General features: G+C 39.8%; 3 protein-coding genes across 5 annotated transcripts; 1 reads left to right on the top strand and 2 right to left on the bottom strand.

Annotated features, from left to right (window-relative positions):
• Positions 1-1,406: 1,406 nt before the first annotated feature.
• On the bottom strand, positions 1,407-4,497 carry LOC103713904 (protein FAR1-RELATED SEQUENCE 5-like). 2 transcript variants are annotated; one of them, XM_026807235.4, is made up of 3 exons: positions 4,280-4,497; positions 2,862-3,780; positions 1,407-2,732 (listed from the first exon to the last, which is right to left on the bottom strand). In XM_026807235.4, the coding sequence occupies exons 2-3, from the start codon at positions 3,753-3,755 to the stop codon at positions 1,830-1,832; spliced, it is 1,797 nt and encodes a 598-aa protein (XP_026663036.3). In that variant the 5' UTR covers positions 3,756-3,780; positions 4,280-4,497; the 3' UTR covers positions 1,407-1,829. The 2 variants fall into 2 exon arrangements, with proteins under 2 accessions (XP_026663036.3, XP_008799178.3); XM_008800956.6 differs by having other exon boundaries at positions 1,407-3,780; positions 4,280-4,494.
• Positions 4,498-4,746: 249 nt separating this feature from the next.
• Positions 4,747-9,459, top strand: LOC103713903 (short-chain dehydrogenase TIC 32, chloroplastic-like). Of its 2 annotated transcripts, none has more exons than XM_008800953.6 (8): positions 4,747-4,943; positions 5,063-5,294; positions 5,435-5,514; positions 5,830-5,986; positions 6,171-6,249; positions 8,732-8,813; positions 8,911-8,969; positions 9,143-9,459. In XM_008800953.6, exons 1-8 carry the CDS (start codon positions 4,811-4,813, stop codon positions 9,317-9,319), a joined length of 999 nt encoding a protein of 332 aa, XP_008799175.3. In that variant the 5' UTR covers positions 4,747-4,810; the 3' UTR covers positions 9,320-9,459. The 2 variants fall into 2 exon arrangements, with proteins under 2 accessions (XP_008799175.3, XP_008799176.3); XM_008800954.5 differs by having other exon boundaries at positions 4,760-4,943; positions 9,138-9,459.
• A 2,830-nt stretch (positions 9,460-12,289) lies between these two features.
• On the bottom strand, positions 12,290-13,899 carry LOC120105011 (ammonium transporter 1 member 3-like). The gene has a single exon (XM_039117051.3). The coding sequence runs from the start codon at positions 13,758-13,760 to the stop codon at positions 12,354-12,356; it is 1,407 nt and encodes a 468-aa protein (XP_038972979.2). The 5' UTR covers positions 13,761-13,899; the 3' UTR covers positions 12,290-12,353.
• Positions 13,900-17,183: the final 3,284 nt, after the last annotated feature.

Below are 17,183 nucleotides of genomic sequence, written 5' to 3'. Positions count from 1 at the left end.
AGGGTTGAGAAGTTCAGAATTTAACAAGAATCTACTAAATTGAGAAAAAATTAAGAAGTTTGAAACTTCTAGGAAGTAAAGAAACCAAATATCCTTGGAGAGATGCAATGTCAAGGTGGCCAAAGATGTCGGAGAGAGTGTGATGGGTTTTGATAAGGGTGAAGTTAGGATGCCCAGTGATACCAGAGGACAATGGACAACCAGTTTCAAACTGAGGATCTGTGAAGTGGAGTCGAGAGGCGCAGCCATGTGGAAAGATGAGAAGAAGAGAAGTGTGGAGAAGAAGACATGAGGAGAAAAGTGGAGAGGGAAAGCAACAGAAGCGATAGGAAACATAACTTTTTAGCTTTCCTTTTGGAAGGGGTAAATAAAAGTAAAAGGAGATTGAGATGGTTAGCTGAGTAGAGGACTTTGTAGTGCATATGAATGCTAAGGTGATGGGAGAAGAGCATCTTATCTTGGAATGGAGAGTGCAATCAAAGATCAAATAGAGAATAATCAAATGCTCTATGCTGGAAGGGGCAGCAGGAGGAACATTGATCGACAACATGGCCACTAGTGAATCTCGCATTATAGGGTGGGTCGGATGGAGCTGTCAATACCTAAGGTTTAAGATGAACAGGCTATTGCTACTGATGAGAAGGTTTTACAGATCTCTCGCCGATATATCAAATATGTACAAAATGAACAGCAGCAATATAGCTAGCATGCAAAAGTATATTATGAGTTATATAATTTACTAATCCTAATCACTAATCTTGAACTAGATATTTAAAATATATAGATCAATTTAAGTTAATTTTGATGCTTGAAGACTACATCAAATCAAACATGGTACCAATGAATGGCAGGAAACAACTGCTATTCCAATGGAAAATGTAAAAATCACTGCTATCCATCCCAATCGAAATAGAAGACCAGACCAGAGATTTCAAGTATAAAAGCAAATGGGACAAGAAAGATACAGGCATGAGCAACACAAAATGCACACAGCATTGCATCATCCCCGAGTCACTGATCAAAAGTAGAGGCTAGGAGTCACAGATCAAAAGCAGAGACCGGGACCGAACCAGTTAGAAAGAAACAAGGATATACAAGGCAGGGGTGACATCTGTTGGACCTTTTGAAACAACATAAAATACTTCAACTAAGAGTAGCACTACCATGCAGATAAGATAAATCTAAATCAACAATTTGTTCTGCTTCTGTGTTTTTTATTGTCGTCTCTAACTGATATATCCCTTTCCAGATCTCAAGTTTCTTGTAAAACAAAGTTAGCAGTCATATGTATCATGATGGTCGATGTACTAGTCAACAAGAGATCCTACACTGATTATCCGTTCCTGCTATTACTTTAACCATTCTTCAATGGGTATGCATTAAAGAACCATAACCAACCGAAAAATATGGGAAATTGATATAAGGAAGCCTGATTAGGTAATAACAGTTCTGGTGTTAACAAAGCAGTATGATGGTATAACTTACATTATTCAAAATACAGGAATCAAATGCTTAAATAAGCTTGGCCACAGGGTATTGGTAATCCACCTGAAAACTGCTCGGAAAAATGATTAGAAATGCAAGTTTGGAGATAAGCAGTCCTGAGGATTAAGAAAAATCAAACTGTCAGTGGGAACCTTGAATCTATATACTTGGATTTAAGGCCAATCTAGCCGCACCCAACTGAGTGCTACTGCCAGCTGATGGTCAATATACATCAAAAACAAAAGAGAATCTGTATTGTATTTTAGAAGAAACCACACATCAGAAAGGATTGTGACAGGTTCTCTGCAAAACATGGGCTCTCTTAGAGAAGTATGCAAACTTAATCAATGTTTCTCAAAAGGCTTACTTTGCATGAGTTGGTATACATGGTCCATAAGTTGATCTAGGTGGCCTTCAATTAATGTATATGCTTCCAGAGATTCAGCAGCCCTTGCTGCAATTTTATTGAAAATGCGACATAAAGAACTATAACGTTTTGCTTTAGATGATGTGGAGTCACCAATAAATGCAAATTCACAATTATCTCTTGTGCTCCCAGCCTTAGCATCTTTTCTCCACCTCTTCAAGATGTAACGTTGGGGTAGTTCTTTGATATTAATAACATCAAGCACTTTCAGCACATGACGACATTGAATCCCCATGAACTCAAATTTTTTGCAACTACAAATGATTGTACCATCTGAAATGTCAACCCTAACAACATATTCTGTAGGGTCCCCCTCAGCTGCTACCTTGTAATCTGCTATAGGTCCAAGCTCGCCACCACCGTACACCAAACAATCCATAGACATTTCAAACTCCCTCTGAAACATTTTGAACACTACAGGTGTATATATATTTGCAGCTTGCCTTAACATCCTTGTAGGAGGTATGGTCGGGGAAATTTGGCAAGCTTGGAAATCAGCTTGTAATTCAGCATGCCTCCGGCCATCTATTGCTTTTTCATAATGATTTAAAAACTGCAAAAGATCAAGTTCTGGACATAACCATTGTTTTAGCTCAGCGCTCAAGCCTTCATTCCGTAATGTGCTTTTCATGTCTGCACAAAATATATGCCGGCTATATGGCAAGGCCCATTTTTCCCTATCCTCATACAACTTCGCCAGCCATTGATTGTCTTTAAGATCATACGTCTCTAACATTTCTTTCCATGATGATTGAAACTCTTCCTCCTCCTCAATTTCGTAGATACATTTGCTAAAATCAAGTGCAAAAGTTTTGGAGCCCTGGAACGCAAAACTCAGATGTTTAGCAGCATTATGGTAGACATGCCACATAGAAAGATGACAAACTGTACCTGGCCACACTGCAGCAATTGTATCACTAATTTCTGGAGACTGTTCTATCCAAATTACCTTGGGTTGTTTTCCGGACATAGCCGCCTTGAAGGTCTCAAACAGCCACTTGAAAGATTCAGTGGTTTCATTATACAACAATGCAGCACCAAAGAATACCATTTGCATGTGATGATTCACACCAATAAATTGTGCAAATGGCCTACCATAGTTATTCGATCGATATGTAGTGTCAAAACACACCGCATCTCCAAAGTAATCATAGTCAATTATAGACAATCCATCTGCCCAGAAAATATTTGCCACCCGATCTTCCTTATCAAGCTGTACAGCATAAAAAAATGATGGATCATCAATTTGCCTCTCCTGCACATACTGCAATAGAGCTCCTGCGTCTCCCAGCACTACAGCACTTGCACGATTCGATTGTAAATAATTTTTATAAGCTTGAGAAGGGTGGATAAGATGCTGATGGCCACCAGCATGCCCATTCATAACCTCATCAGCAACTCTTGGTATCATCCCTGATTCCTCAGCTACAACACCACGATCCTTACTTATTCTACGCCATTTTATCATGTGAGCTTTGTTTGGTATAACAAGTGGATGGTTATGCCTTGCCTCAAAGTCAGTCACACGATACTTGCCATTTTTTGTAATTTTAAGGGTCAAAGCGGCAAGGCAACCAGTTCTCTCATATAGCTTTGGGTTCTTTACCTCCCACTCCTCCTTCTTGTTCCCACGAAAGCCCTCTTTATGGCACACATACACCCTCAATGAGATAACACCAGAAGATCTTCGATTTAACCGATTCTTCCGAATACTGAATCCTATCCTTTTTGCGTAGTTATCATAGAACTGATACGCATCCACTTCAGACTCGAACTCCATACCAACCTTCGGCACCCAACTCTCATCAGCACCATCTTTCGAAGGAGGATTAGGCTCCGACATTTTTTCCCTCTCAAAAGCCCAATATCTGGTTTTAAACAAGTATAGGCTTAACGTTTTAGAAACCAAATTCGAGCTATCAAATGATAGAAAAAGCTACAAAAAATTCAAATTTTTGAGTCCCTTCCCCCCTTCCCCTGTTTTCAGAGGAGAAGCAAGAATGGAAAGGCATAATTCAAGAGAAGGAATCCCACATAAAAATAGTCCATATTCCAGCATCTGGTCTTGAACAAGTGAAAAACACACTTCAAAACTAAAGAAAAAGAAAAACGAAAAAAACATCTTATTAGAACCCGCTATGAGGATTAAGTCGGGAACAATGCCTCTATCCGAGTATGTGACAAACGAGAGGAAAAGCAACATAAACTCCAAATGTGTTAGAAAAGGAACAAAAAAAAGGTTTGCCACACGGAGAAAACAAAAGTAAACTTCGATTTGAGAGCAATCCAGGACAAATTTCAAAATATAAGAGATAAAAAGCAGAAGAAAATACGATTTTTAAGACATCAGAATGGATAACACACTACCTGATACGGCTCCCAAGTCCAGTCCACCCTCAAAGGCGAGACTTTTTCCAGTAGAAGCGGCTACTCTCCTCCTAAGAGCTAGCAATGGCGAGGAGAGGCAGAGAGAAACGCTTAGAGAGAGAGAGAGGGAGAGAGAGAGGAGAGAAATGAGAAGAAGGAAAGGGGGGAATTAGAAACCCTACAACTCCAGTTGGAAGAAATCGCGCCGGAAGCCGAAGCGGATGTAGAGACGGAGCCCTAGAAGAAGAGTAAGCCAAAATGGAAGCGATTTGGCGTCCGAATTTAGTTTCTTCGACAAGCGGCTGCCTCTGATTCGATTGAGACGGCGAATCTTTCCAACAATAGTTGTACCTAACCCCATCGCGTGTGTCGAAGCAACGTGGGAGTCTTCTATTAGGTATTTATGAATTTGGTATTCTAACCCGAACAGCATAACTTTCTTTCTTTCCGATTTTAAATAGCGTTTGGGGCAGTGGAAGCCTTTGGAAGCTGATAAAGGTTGGTTTTTTACTTCAAAAGAGGGATCAAAAGATGGGATTTTGGAAGTGGAGCTCCTTCTTCTGGGGAGGAGGAGAAGGCCCTTCCTCTGGCTTCGGCTCTTCCTCCACCGCGGAGGAGGTCACCCAAGGGATTCATGCCGGCCATCTCACGGCCATAGTCACAGGTCTTTCCTTTACCTCTGAAAAAGCCACATCTTGAGCTCTTTTCAAGTAGATTTTGGTTGAAAAGGTTCCTTGATGGTCTGAGAGGGTTGATTTGTGTTAATGTTGGGTCTGTGAGCAGGGGCAACCAGTGGGATCGGAAAGGAGACTGCGAGAGTTCTGGCGCTGAGGGGCGCCACTGTCGTCATTCCATGCCGGACCCTGGAGAGTGGCAGGAAGGTTAAAGAAAGCATTTTGGAGCACAACCCGGATGCCAGGATTGATATCATGGAGATGGATTTGAGCTCACTTGATTCGGTTGGGTCTTTTGCTCGCGCTTTTAATTCGTCGTATCAGCACCTAAACATCCTCATGTAAGCATGCCATTACTTATATGTAAGGATCTTTAGGATTTTTTTGTTTTTCTTCAATAGTTTGGTTTCCTTTATATACTTATTCATCAGTTTATTGTGTGATGCAAGCTTGCACTTAGTAAAATGCATTGCTTGAACAGTAATAATGCAGGGATTATGGCTTGTCCTTTCCAGCTATCCAAGGATGGAGTAGAGCTGCAATTCGCTACGAATCACCTTGGTAAATGTCACTAGTTGAAATTATAGATTGTTTGTTCATTTTGAGTGCCTGAATGGAATTGTTCCAAGGAGAAATTTCAGTCAGCTTTAAAATCATTTTGTGAAACCATGTAACAGGTTGTTGCTTTCTTTCTTAATAATTTCATGGAATGAAAAAAATGATAGTTAAAATTATACTAAATTCAGGATTTCTAGACTTTTTTTTTTATCTTTATGCTACTTCAATTGCTTACTGAAGGCTAATCTTAAGAAGGGATAATTTATAGTGAGCATGTAGTAGTATCTTAAAGTTGTTTGATTATTCTCTAAAATGCAGGACATTTTCAACTAACAAATCTGTTATTGGACAAGATGAAAAAAACTGCCAAAGAAACAGGCATTCAGGGAAGGATAATCAATGTTTCATCCTTGGGTCATACCAGACAATTTGATGAATCCTGTTTTAATCTAGAGAAAATAAATGATCAATCTAAGTAAGTATTAGCTCCACCTTCTATGTTAGATGGTTGTTATAATATGTTTTACTTTTCCTAGGTCAAATTTTGGTGACAGTATAGTTGCTTTTAAAAGATTCATTGATAGAGTTTCAGCCAAAAAAGAAAAAATAAAAAAGATTCATAGATAGAGAAGACCTCTTGAGCCTTGTCTTATTGGCAGGTATGCACCTTTTGGGGCATATTCTCATTCAAAGCTGGCAAACATATGGCATGCGAACGAGCTATCTCGGCGTTTACAGGTACAGATGTATTCACCATATTCGTGTTCAGGGAGTTGAAATTGAATTGTAGAAACTGAAAGCATTGAATATATATTGATCCTCTGAAGCCCATAGGTAGGCTGATAATGTTAAATGTATTGAAGAAAATATAGCTATTGCATATTCAATTGGAAACAATGTTTCTTGATTATTGCTTTAAGCTAACCTTAGTAGAAGTTATATCAGCACATGCCACAAGATTAGTTTTGCATGCACGAACTATCATGGAAGTAGATCATCATTTTACTCTTGACAATGTTATTTCCTCACATCTTCTCATTATGCTATGCAAGAATTATTTATATTTAAGTGTAAATAAGAAACTTATGGTGAAAGAAACTGTTGAGCTTCATTCTTATTTACTTTCTTAACAGTTATCGAATTGAAATTGATAAATTCGGTTTAAATTCTTAAAAAACATCAAAACTATTTGTGATGTTCTTCGAACTGAAGAGTCCATCGTCCAATTAACAAGTGAATGGATTGTGTTTTGGTTCAAAATTTGTGTTTGTCAGTTTCCATCTCATACCTATTTCATAGTTGCATTGGATGTTAGTGACAAAACTGTTGTAAGGGGGCCAACCCATAGGACTTCCATTCTTATTTTTTTTACTCATAATAGAGTACAGGAGGTTTCTCCCATTTACATGCCCATTCAAATTTTGTATCAACAAAAGTATCCTCCATTTAATTTTGATCATTGAAAGCTATCCCTTTTTTCCCTTTTGGCTCAACCACATTAGCGGCATTGCTATACTAGTTGAAGGCCAACCACCAACCACTAAGCTACTTAATAGTGGAGGATAAACGAGAAAACACATCAAGTTGTCGCAGTGTGTGTTTCTTTTAGGAAGATATTAAGAACAAGGAAAGCGCATGCCTCGAAGAAGTGTGAAGGAAACCTCGGTTGAATCACTGGTTCGTTTTGGCTCTTAAGAGTTGCTCAGGTCAGAGAACCATCGTAGGAATGGAAAGCACTCTCTAATCACAGCATAAGAGCCATGTCTTCCTAGGACAATGGAGGACTCCTCGGTTTCACTGTTTCTGCTCTTAAGATCTGAAGGGAAGTGAATTTCTGATTATGTTGAACGGTTTTTGGTGGTTTCCCAACTGTCCAAAATTGTTCCCCCTTCCTCTTATAATCAGATCTGGTCGAGTTGGGTCAATCCATCATGGATGCCCAACCATGATCCAATTCCAACACCTTTTTCCCTTTTTCGCAGAGAAAGAGAGAGGCACTTTGAGCAGAAAATGCACAATAAGCAGTATATATGATTGAAGATGAAAAAGAAAATATGACAATATACTGAAATTCAGCATCTATATGATAAAGAAAGGTCTAACTGATGGTATAATTAAGCTTCTCTTTGTTGACTAGTGATGCCACCTATGCCAAAAGGAAGTCCAACCTAATAGGATCTTCTATACTAAAATAGATGTACAATATCCATTTACAATAAATATTAGCTGTCGACTTTTTCATGACTGCTATGTTTATTGGCAAAAGCAACTGCACTGTTCAGGGAGAAGTATCTTCCCATATTAAGCAGTTCTTTCGGAGAATACCGTACCCATTCTCATGTTTGAGTGGTGTTTAAACTGCATGCTGTTCGATTATTAAATAATTCACTAGCATGCATTGAGTGAATACACACTAATTGAATTATGGGGAAAACATCACTTTGTTCTTTCATAACAGCATTCACTTTGGTGTCACCTTCATAAAAAAACAATTTTCTAGTCACTGGACCATTCCTAAAGTCTCTGTGCATAAAGCTGCACTTCTTAAGCTAAATTAACATTTAAAAATGCTAATGATCTGCTCTCAAACTGTAAAGCCATGTGGCTCCAAATGCTTAAATAGCTTGTCTTCATAATAGCTGATCTAATTATGGATTTGCTTCATAGTATTGTAAGTTTGAAAGGTGTACTTTTTAGTGATATCCTGTGGATATATATTTTGTAATTGTTCTTATTCAGATGACTATAATTTTATTGAGATATTTTTTCTGCCACAACTGAATAGCAAAAAAAACTGGTGTTGAATGAAGGATCTTGAAATTTTCTTTTATTAGGTAATTTGTTGTGTGTTCATTACCTGAGGTGGAGGCAAGCTTTGACCTCTTTCACTTCTTATTTTTTAATTTTGGCAAGTGTTCTTCCTTGGGTCCTTCTCCCATTTCTATCATTTCAGTTTCGATCTGAAGTGATTGCAACTTCATCATCGTTTGCTGAGAAGAAAATTTTCTTTTACCGAGAGCCAAAATACATCGTTTTTACAAAGGAAAACTCATTATAATTAAATCATAAAGGTTAAACTGGGCTTAAACTAGGTTAAGCATCATGAAGAATAGCACACATTAGTCTCAGTGGAAATTTTGTTAAAATTGGAAGTCGTTGATTCTACATTGGTTGTGCTATTGCATGATTATGTAAAAGTTTAGGTGATTTCATTCCACAGGAAGAAGGCAGCAATGTGGCAGCAAACTCTCTACATCCAGGAGCAATAAGTACGAACTTATGTCGCTACTTAAACCTTAAGCGTAAGTTGCTACCCTTTTTATGCATTTTCTCTCACTTTGAATTGATTTCTATGTATGCCTAGCTGATTTTTTTTTTCTTTTCTTTTTTCCCTTTTAGCATTTATACTGGACTCTATTGCTGCTGTGATGAAAGCCTTTGTAAAATCCATACCCCAGGTGTGCACATGATCCTAGATTCCCATCATTTGTATATTTACACCTGTGAAGAATTCCAATCAAATATTATCTGCAAATGCTTTTTCTTCCACACTCAATTATGTATATTGTATGTGAAAAATAACAGTCTCGAATGTAATCAACTCAAGGTTGAATAAATTCTTGAAGCGCAGGGTGCATCGACGACTTGTTATCTAGCTCTACATCCTGACATGAAAGGTGTAACAGGCAAGTATTTTGTCAATTGCAATGAGGCATTGCCTTCTTTCACGGCAAGAGACAGAGTCTTAAGCAGCAGATTTTGGGACTTCAGCCAAGAACTTCTGAAAAGGCTAGGAGGGGGAAGATGATGCATCTCGAAGGGTTATCTTTGAAATTCCAGAACAATGATGTTGACTACAATTTCTAAGATTTGTAATCAATGACATATATGCTTTTTCTAGGCTCACAAATAATCTATACTTATGTTAATGATGTTTAAGAACAGCCAGTACTTTTCTGAACTGCAAAAAAAAAAAAAAAAAGGAACAAGTTTTCTAGTTAATTCGTTCATTATTTGGGTGGAAATAAAATGCTATTGAGTTTATGTAGAGTGCTGTCAAACTTGTGAGGAAAGGAAACCAACCACTAGGGAGAATTGAGTTTCAAAATATCAAACCTAACAGGTTAGAGAGAGGGGGACTTGGAAGATGTAAATAGATTGTGAGAAGGAATGATAAGCCTATGAGGTGTTTATTTTTATTTTTTTAAAATTAGCAAGAAGGAATAGGAATGCACATTTAAGATCTTGTGAATCAGGCCTTGCCCCAGTGCTCCCAATTTTTATTTAACAATCAAATGATCTTGTCCAAGGCTTTGATGGTGCATTTCCAATTATGTGGGCGGGAGCAACCATACAATCGAGAGATCCTTCCCTTTCTCTGAAAAAATATACCTAAAAGTTTTAATAAATAAAATAAGAATAATATTATATACCTAGAGTTTTTTTAAGTCGGAAAATATAGCTTCAACTTTCAGGCCATTGGAAGTTTTTTATATAGATTTGTTTGAGCTAACTGGAACTTCAAGTCTAGGTATTAAATATTTTGATTTATCATCATTGATGATTTTTCAGATTTACATGGGTTTTATTTCTAGCACATAAGAATAAAGCTCTTTCTGCATTTTCAAAGCTTTATCAAAGGATTTCAAATGAAAATGTATGCAAGTTCTTAAAATGAGAAAAATTATGGAACTAAATTTGAAAATTATAATTTTAAAAAGTTTTACAATGAAAATGGTATAGAACATAATTTTTCTATAGCTAGGGCATATCAATAAAATGAGGTGGTGAAAAGAAAAAATAAAACCTTTGAAAAAATTGCTAGAACTATGTTGTGTGAGTTATCTTCCAAGAAATTTTTGGGCTGAAGCAATCAATACAGCTTGTTATATTTTAAATAGGATTTCAATCACACCATTATTAAAGAAAACACATTATGAGTTTTGAAAAAATAGAAAACCTAGCATTAGATATTTTCATATTTTCGGCTGCAAATATTTTACACTTAATAATGGAAAAAACAAACTAGAAAAATTTAACGCCAAATCTGAAGAAATTATCTTTCTTGGATACTCTTCTTCCAGTAAAGCATATAGAGTATTTAATAAAAAAACTCTAGTAGTAAAAGAGTCCATACATATTGTTTTTGATAAAATTAATAATTTTTTTTAAGAAAGAAAAAGCTTTTGATGATGATGCAGATTTTTTGGGCAAAGAAATAAAAGACATTACCCTAAACGATTTGTAAACTCCTAATCTGCTATATTAGCTTCTAAGCTACTATAATAGCTCGTGTTCTATTACATCAAGCTCTGTGCTGCAACGTTAGCTCTTAAATTACGACCACGCCAGTCTCTAAACTGCTATGTCAGTTTCTAGTCTATTACGTCAGCTTCTGAGCTACTACTTCAACTTTTGATCTAGTACGTCAATTTCTAGGTATATTTAAGATCTAGTTTTCAAACTCAAGTTGGCACCTATATTACCATCTTGATTTTGAGGAAGAATATTAGTATAATTTTAGGGATCATATAATAATCTGTATCGGTTCATAATTTTTTTTTTTGGTACAACGGCAGCTCACATGTGCCGAGCTTAGGTACAGCCGATAAAATCAGAAAAAAAAAGATAACACAGAGACTGAGGCACAGACACATGGTCGCCCCGGATGAATCCTCCTTAGTGGCATGGTGGGCCGCAAATGAGGCCACCCAATCGGTCGCGCTATTCACCTCCCTGTAGACGTGTGTGGCCCATGAGAAACCATCCTCGTCTAAAAGGCTGTAAACATCACGTAGTAGTAGGCTCGAACTCGCGTCGAGACTCCGGCCCCGGATCCACTCTATCATCGTGGCCGAGTCTCCCTCAAGCAGTGTGCGGTTCGCACCCAGCACCCGCCTCGCATAGGTAACTTCCTTCCGTATCAAAAATCCGCCGGCCTCCCGCTGCAATCAGTCTAGCCTTCTGGTCCTTAATGATGAAGCTGACACGGTCCAGTGCACCTCCTTCACCGACACTGCCGTCGAAGTTCATCTTGAGATAGTCAGGGGGTTGGGGCTCCCAGGAGATCTGTACAGTCCTGGACACTACAGGAGCGAAAGTGGAACCCCAGATTTCTTCGGTCGTCCCAAGGGTGACAATGTGGTGGCACGGGAGATCTCCTCCACATGAAGAAGGGCCTAGTCCGCAACCTATCTCGGATGTGCTCTGCTATCGTCGAAGATCCGAGCATTCCTATCTAGTCAGTAGTGGTAGGCTAGGTAGGCAACCCTGATCCCCGATCCCTCTAGGCCCGGCCTCTACATTGAAGTCTTCAGAAAAAGCAGAAAGTCCTCAGTCGACGACCATCCCAACTGTGGATCGTGGGGGCCCCAAGCGCACCTCCAGATCTGGGCGGCTCTCGGGCATCCAAAGATAGCATGGAAGATGAAATCTTCCACCTCCGGGCACACCAGACATTTGGAGGGGACATGCATCCCTCGCTGAGCCAATGTGACTTTAGTGGATAAGCGTGATCCTATATCAATCTATATTATTTTTTTTATAACAATAATTTTGTTAAAGTAATTTTAGGGATCATATAACAACTTGTATCAACGAGTATTATTTTTTTTATTAGCACCATTCTATATCAGCCAATATAATTTTTTTTTATAAACTCTGTAGTAATTTTATGTAACTTTTAAGGTGTATTGAAAATTATTTTTTTCTCCCTTTCTCAGTTGATTTTACCTTCTCAATGCATGTATACCATGGATATTTGGACGAAATGCTTCTCAAAGCACGCAGAATATTATAATAATATACTATAAATGATTTGACAAGCGGGAACAGACGAATCATCATGGGGAGCGTGGGCCGTCGTGCGTCCTCACGTAGTCCGCATAGAAGCCGGGATGGCTGTCTTCGGAATTGGCCACATAGGCGTACCCGCCGTGGCTCGAGACGTCCAGCCCGGCCAGCTCCTCGTCCACCGATATCCGGAAGAGCCGCAGCTTGTGCAGCACGTAGAACACGGGGAGCATGGTCAGGCTCACCCATCCCGCGATGGCCGCCACCTCGACCACCTGCGATCCCAGCAAGCCCCACCCCCCTCCCATCAGGAGGCCGAACGGCCGGCTCGCCCCGACGGCGCCCGAGTCGTACGCCTGCACCACCAGCTCCTCGTGGGCGAAGAGGCCCGTGAAGACCAGCCCCCAGGCCCCGCATCCCCCGTGTAGCTGGGCCGCCTCCAGCGGGTCGTCGAACCGCAGCCTCAGGGCCAGCGCGTTGAGCCCGATCAGCACCCAGGCCGCGCAGAAGCCGCACACAATGGCGGCCCATGGCTCCACCACGGAGCACCCGGACGTGATGGCCACGAACCCGCCCAGGAGCCCATTGCACGCGTCCAGCGCGTCCCAGTGGCCCACCAGCAGCCGCCGCCCGAAGAGCGTCGTGAGGCCCGCGGCCGAGCCCGCGAGCGCCGTGGTCACCGCGGTCCGGCCCACTCCGGTCCAGTTGCCCTCGTGGGGCGCGTCCGGGTAGGCCACCAGGATCCGGCTGAATGACCCCGGGTTAAACCCGAACCAGCCGAACCAGAGCAGGAAGGTGCCCAGCACCACCAGCGTCGCGTTGTGGCCGCGCATCGGCACGGCTCTCCCGAACGCGTCGAACCGCCCGATCCGTGGGCCCTCGATGAGCGCGCCCCACAAGCCCGCCACTCCGCCTACCAGGTGCACCACCCCGCTCCCGGCGAAGTCGATGGCGCCGGACCCGAACAGCAGCGAGCCGCCGGAGTTCGGGCTGAGCCATCCGTCCGACGACCAGACCCAGTGGGCGACGACCGGGTACACGAACCCCGTGAGCAGGAACGAGTAGACGAGGTAGGCGCTGAACTGGGTGCGCTCTGCGATCGAACCGCTGGTGATGCCGGCCACCGCGATGGCGAAGGCCCACTGGTAGAGGAAGTAGGCGTAGCCATAGGTCTCGTTCGGGACGTTCTCGAGGGCGAAGAAGCTGGTCCCGATGAAGGGGTTGGAGTGGGAGCCAGCGCCGAAGGCGAAGGCGAAGCCGAAGAGGTAGTAGGAGATGGTGCCCACGACTGCGTCCACGACGTTGGTCAGCATGATGTTCATGGCGTTCTTTGCCCGGACGGAGCCGGCGCACAGCATCGCAAAGCCCAGCTGCATTATGAACACCAGGTAGGCTGAGAAGAGAAGATAGATGGTGTTGATCGACTCGGTCACGCTGGTCTCCCATGTCGCAGCCATGGCGCGGGCGGACGGTGGGTCGGAGGCAGGAGGGCCGGCGGTAAGGAGGAGATTAGTAGACAAGCAGGTCTTGTGGCGTCGGTCCGTGGAATGGTAGATGAGGAGCAGATGCCACCCATTTATGGGCGGTTACGAACTACCGTGCAGAAAAGGTGGAATCCTTGACAACTATTGGCAAGTAGCTGCTGAACTCACCCAAATATAATGCCAAACCGTCTAGCTCCTAAAAAAATTAAGGGATTGAGTTTGACAGAAAATTTTAAATCTAAATCTGACTTATTTATTAAATGAATCGGGATTTAAAATCTCAATATGACACATGTAATAAACAGATTATTTGACCCAACCTCTTAACATTTTTAATAAATAGATCGTATCAAACAGTAAACTTTTTTTTTTATTGTTAACCTGTTTACTAAATATGCTCAGAAATTAGTTGAGAGCCTAGAACCCGAACTTAATGACCAGAGAGCATCTCCATACTCGATATAGACCATTTTGGCCACTTCTAGTAGGATTGGACAGAAGTCAAATCACAGGCTAAATTTTAGCACTATAACTTAGTTATATGATGTCTGATTTAGATGATCTTTTTTAAAAAAAAAATTGAATAGTTTTTAAAGATCTATGATTGGAGAGAAGTAAGATATTCTTCAACCCCTTCAACTCGAATCTTTCAAAAAAAAAATTAGAAGAAGATGGAGGAATTGGGAAAGTAGGCTTAGGTCCCCTTTTCTTTCATTTCTAATAAAAAATCAATGTACACAACCTCTATTTATAAAGATGAGGTTCATTGTTGTACAATTCGAGTTGGATTCATCTTTCTAATTTTAATAAGTCTTTCTTTCCTAAAATAGACATCATTAATAGAAATAAACTCGAAAAAGCTAAAATTCTTTAGGATGTAGATTTTGATTTCTATATCAACTCTATCTTATGTTGCTCCATCTAATTTACTGAATGGAGAAATATGCCGGATCAAAAACTTATCCAAAAAGAAATTCACTTTGATCGATTCTTTTTAGACCTTAAATGATGGAATTTGGGTTTGATCGCTGAGGTGGTACCCTAAATGTTGTAGATCTCTAAAAGCTGTCTAATTTTTTTTAAAAAAAAAATCATCTCATTTGGTTTTTGTATGGTCAAATTATCTTCTAAAATTTTGGCTTGCGACTCAGCTTCTGATATGATGAATCTCACTTCTGGATTCTGTTCAACCCTACTTGTAGTGGCTAATATGATCCACATTAAGTTCAGAGATCCTCCTGGATCATCCGATTAGATTATTAAATGGTTCAAATGGATCAACCTATAAAACCCGAACCTGTTTAGTCCGAACCCAAATTTGCTTATTACAAGTCAAATATGGATTGGATTGAGGATCAAGTCACCTTTTGCCACCTCTAGTTTGTAGCCCTAGAATTCAAGCCCAAAGTAACCTTCCCACTTTATGCTAGCTTGTGTTTAGTGTTCACATGTCAAGCACATTAGGTGGAGACCAAATGATGGAATGGAATTGGGGATGGAGTTGTACCCAATAGTAATGAACGGTGACATACCTCATAGTTCCCATTATATAGAATTGATAATTAACAATACCATATTTCTATTTCGACACTAGAAAAAGGGAAGAAGAGGAAAAGAAAAAAAAAAAGAAGAAAAGAAAAGAAAAAGAAGAAAAAAGGAAAAAAAAAAGAATATATATATATATAAATGAATGAATGAATAAATAAATACATATATTAAAATGAAATAAAATAATAATAATAATAACAAAAAAGAGAGCGAGTGGCAAATAATCTGATCTCCATGTTATTGATAGATACAGTGGATTTGTCATCTCAGCCTAGAGATCTATGATCGAATCGAGGTAAGTGAGCCTGGCACAAATCTTATTGATTTCAAATTACTGAAATTATTTTAGATATAAAATTATATATTATGACTAATTGTGTATTTTCTTAAAAATTATGGTCAAGCGTAGGTTAGTAAGTGCTTCATGATTTTGGCTTTTATAGTATCCTTTATGAATACTTCATTGTATATCCATGAATTATGATTATATAAAAATTGCATGAAAAAAATATCGTGAGATGATTATGCATTTTAAATATTACGATGCCATTATTTATTTTCCAACCTATTTATGATGAATGGTTTATGAGAAGTATGAAATGATTTATGAACTCTCAGATAGCTATGTACGACTCTCGCCAGTGGGTTACAATAGCTCAGCATACGCCCTTAGCAGTGGTTTATAATAGCTCGGTAGACGGCCCTCGCTAGCGGGTTATAATTGCTTGGCATACGGCTCTCGCCAGCAGATGATAATAACTCGGCATATGGCTCCGCCAACGGATAAAATAGTTGGCAAAGATTACGACCCTGTCACGAGTTATAGTGACCATAGCTGCACTACCGTCTGAGAGCATGATTTTTAAAGTATAAAATAATGGCTGTATTTTACATTGCATTTCCATCTTTACGAACTTGCATATTTGAGCATGCATTGCTTTATGATTTGTTTTGGGTATTTTGTTTATGAAATGTTTTACTCTGCTATAACTGTTATTTTCTTTAAATAATGCATTGGTATGTGAAATATTATGCTTGATCCGGTAAGATGGTGTATGGTTACTTACTGAGCCGCATAACTCATTTATCTCCTTATATTTTTTTTTTTAGATAAATAAGGTTGCTAGGAGCAGGGTGCTGGAAGCCTTTAGGGTTTGAAAAATTGATTCTGGATGTTTAAATTTTAGGGCTATGTATGATTGCTTTTGAAAAACATTCTATGAATAAAATATTATTTTTGTTATGAATTGGTATTGTGGCTTCGTGTTATTGTGGGCAATAGCTTGCAGGGCATGGCTATGTCACGAGCTGGATCTAGGGGATGACATGTTTGGTTCAGATATAGAACAGTTTGCAGTCCGCGAGAGCCACAAACAGCACGACCTGTAACATTAACGGAGGCCTTAGATTTAAGCTACGCAATGGAGACTGTGCTAGAGTCGTTAACTCGTCTTGGGCTCATTCATGGAACAAGTGATTGTAGCATGCATTCACTGTTAATAAAAGTGCTGCAAACAAATCCATGCAATTTAAATTAATGGCAGAGAAACTAAGAGGAACAACGTAAAAGCATATAGATCCAAGTACGCTCGGGTCGGAGTAACATCTTAATCTTGCCATTATTCCTTTGGGAAAATAACAAACCATGAACTCCGAACAAAATCTGTCGCAAAATCAATAACATATGTGCATCTTTGGGTACTACACACAATCAAAGCAAATCTCTAACATGCATCAAAGCTTCATCAGCCCTGTGTCAATTAAAAAAAGAAAGCAACTTTTTTGGAGGAAGCTTCAATGCTAACTAACCAGTCAAAATAACAACATATTTATCTCCATGGTAAAGTT

This window comes from Phoenix dactylifera, chromosome 11 (assembly GCF_051530095.1).
Source record: "Phoenix dactylifera cultivar Ajwa chromosome 11, Ajwa_hap1_PhDact_Kaust_v1.1, whole genome shotgun sequence".
NCBI lineage: Eukaryota > Viridiplantae > Streptophyta > Magnoliopsida > Arecales > Arecaceae > Phoenix > Phoenix dactylifera.
Note: the sequence above shows the minus strand (reverse complement) of the source record. Positions and strands in the feature narration are given on the sequence as shown.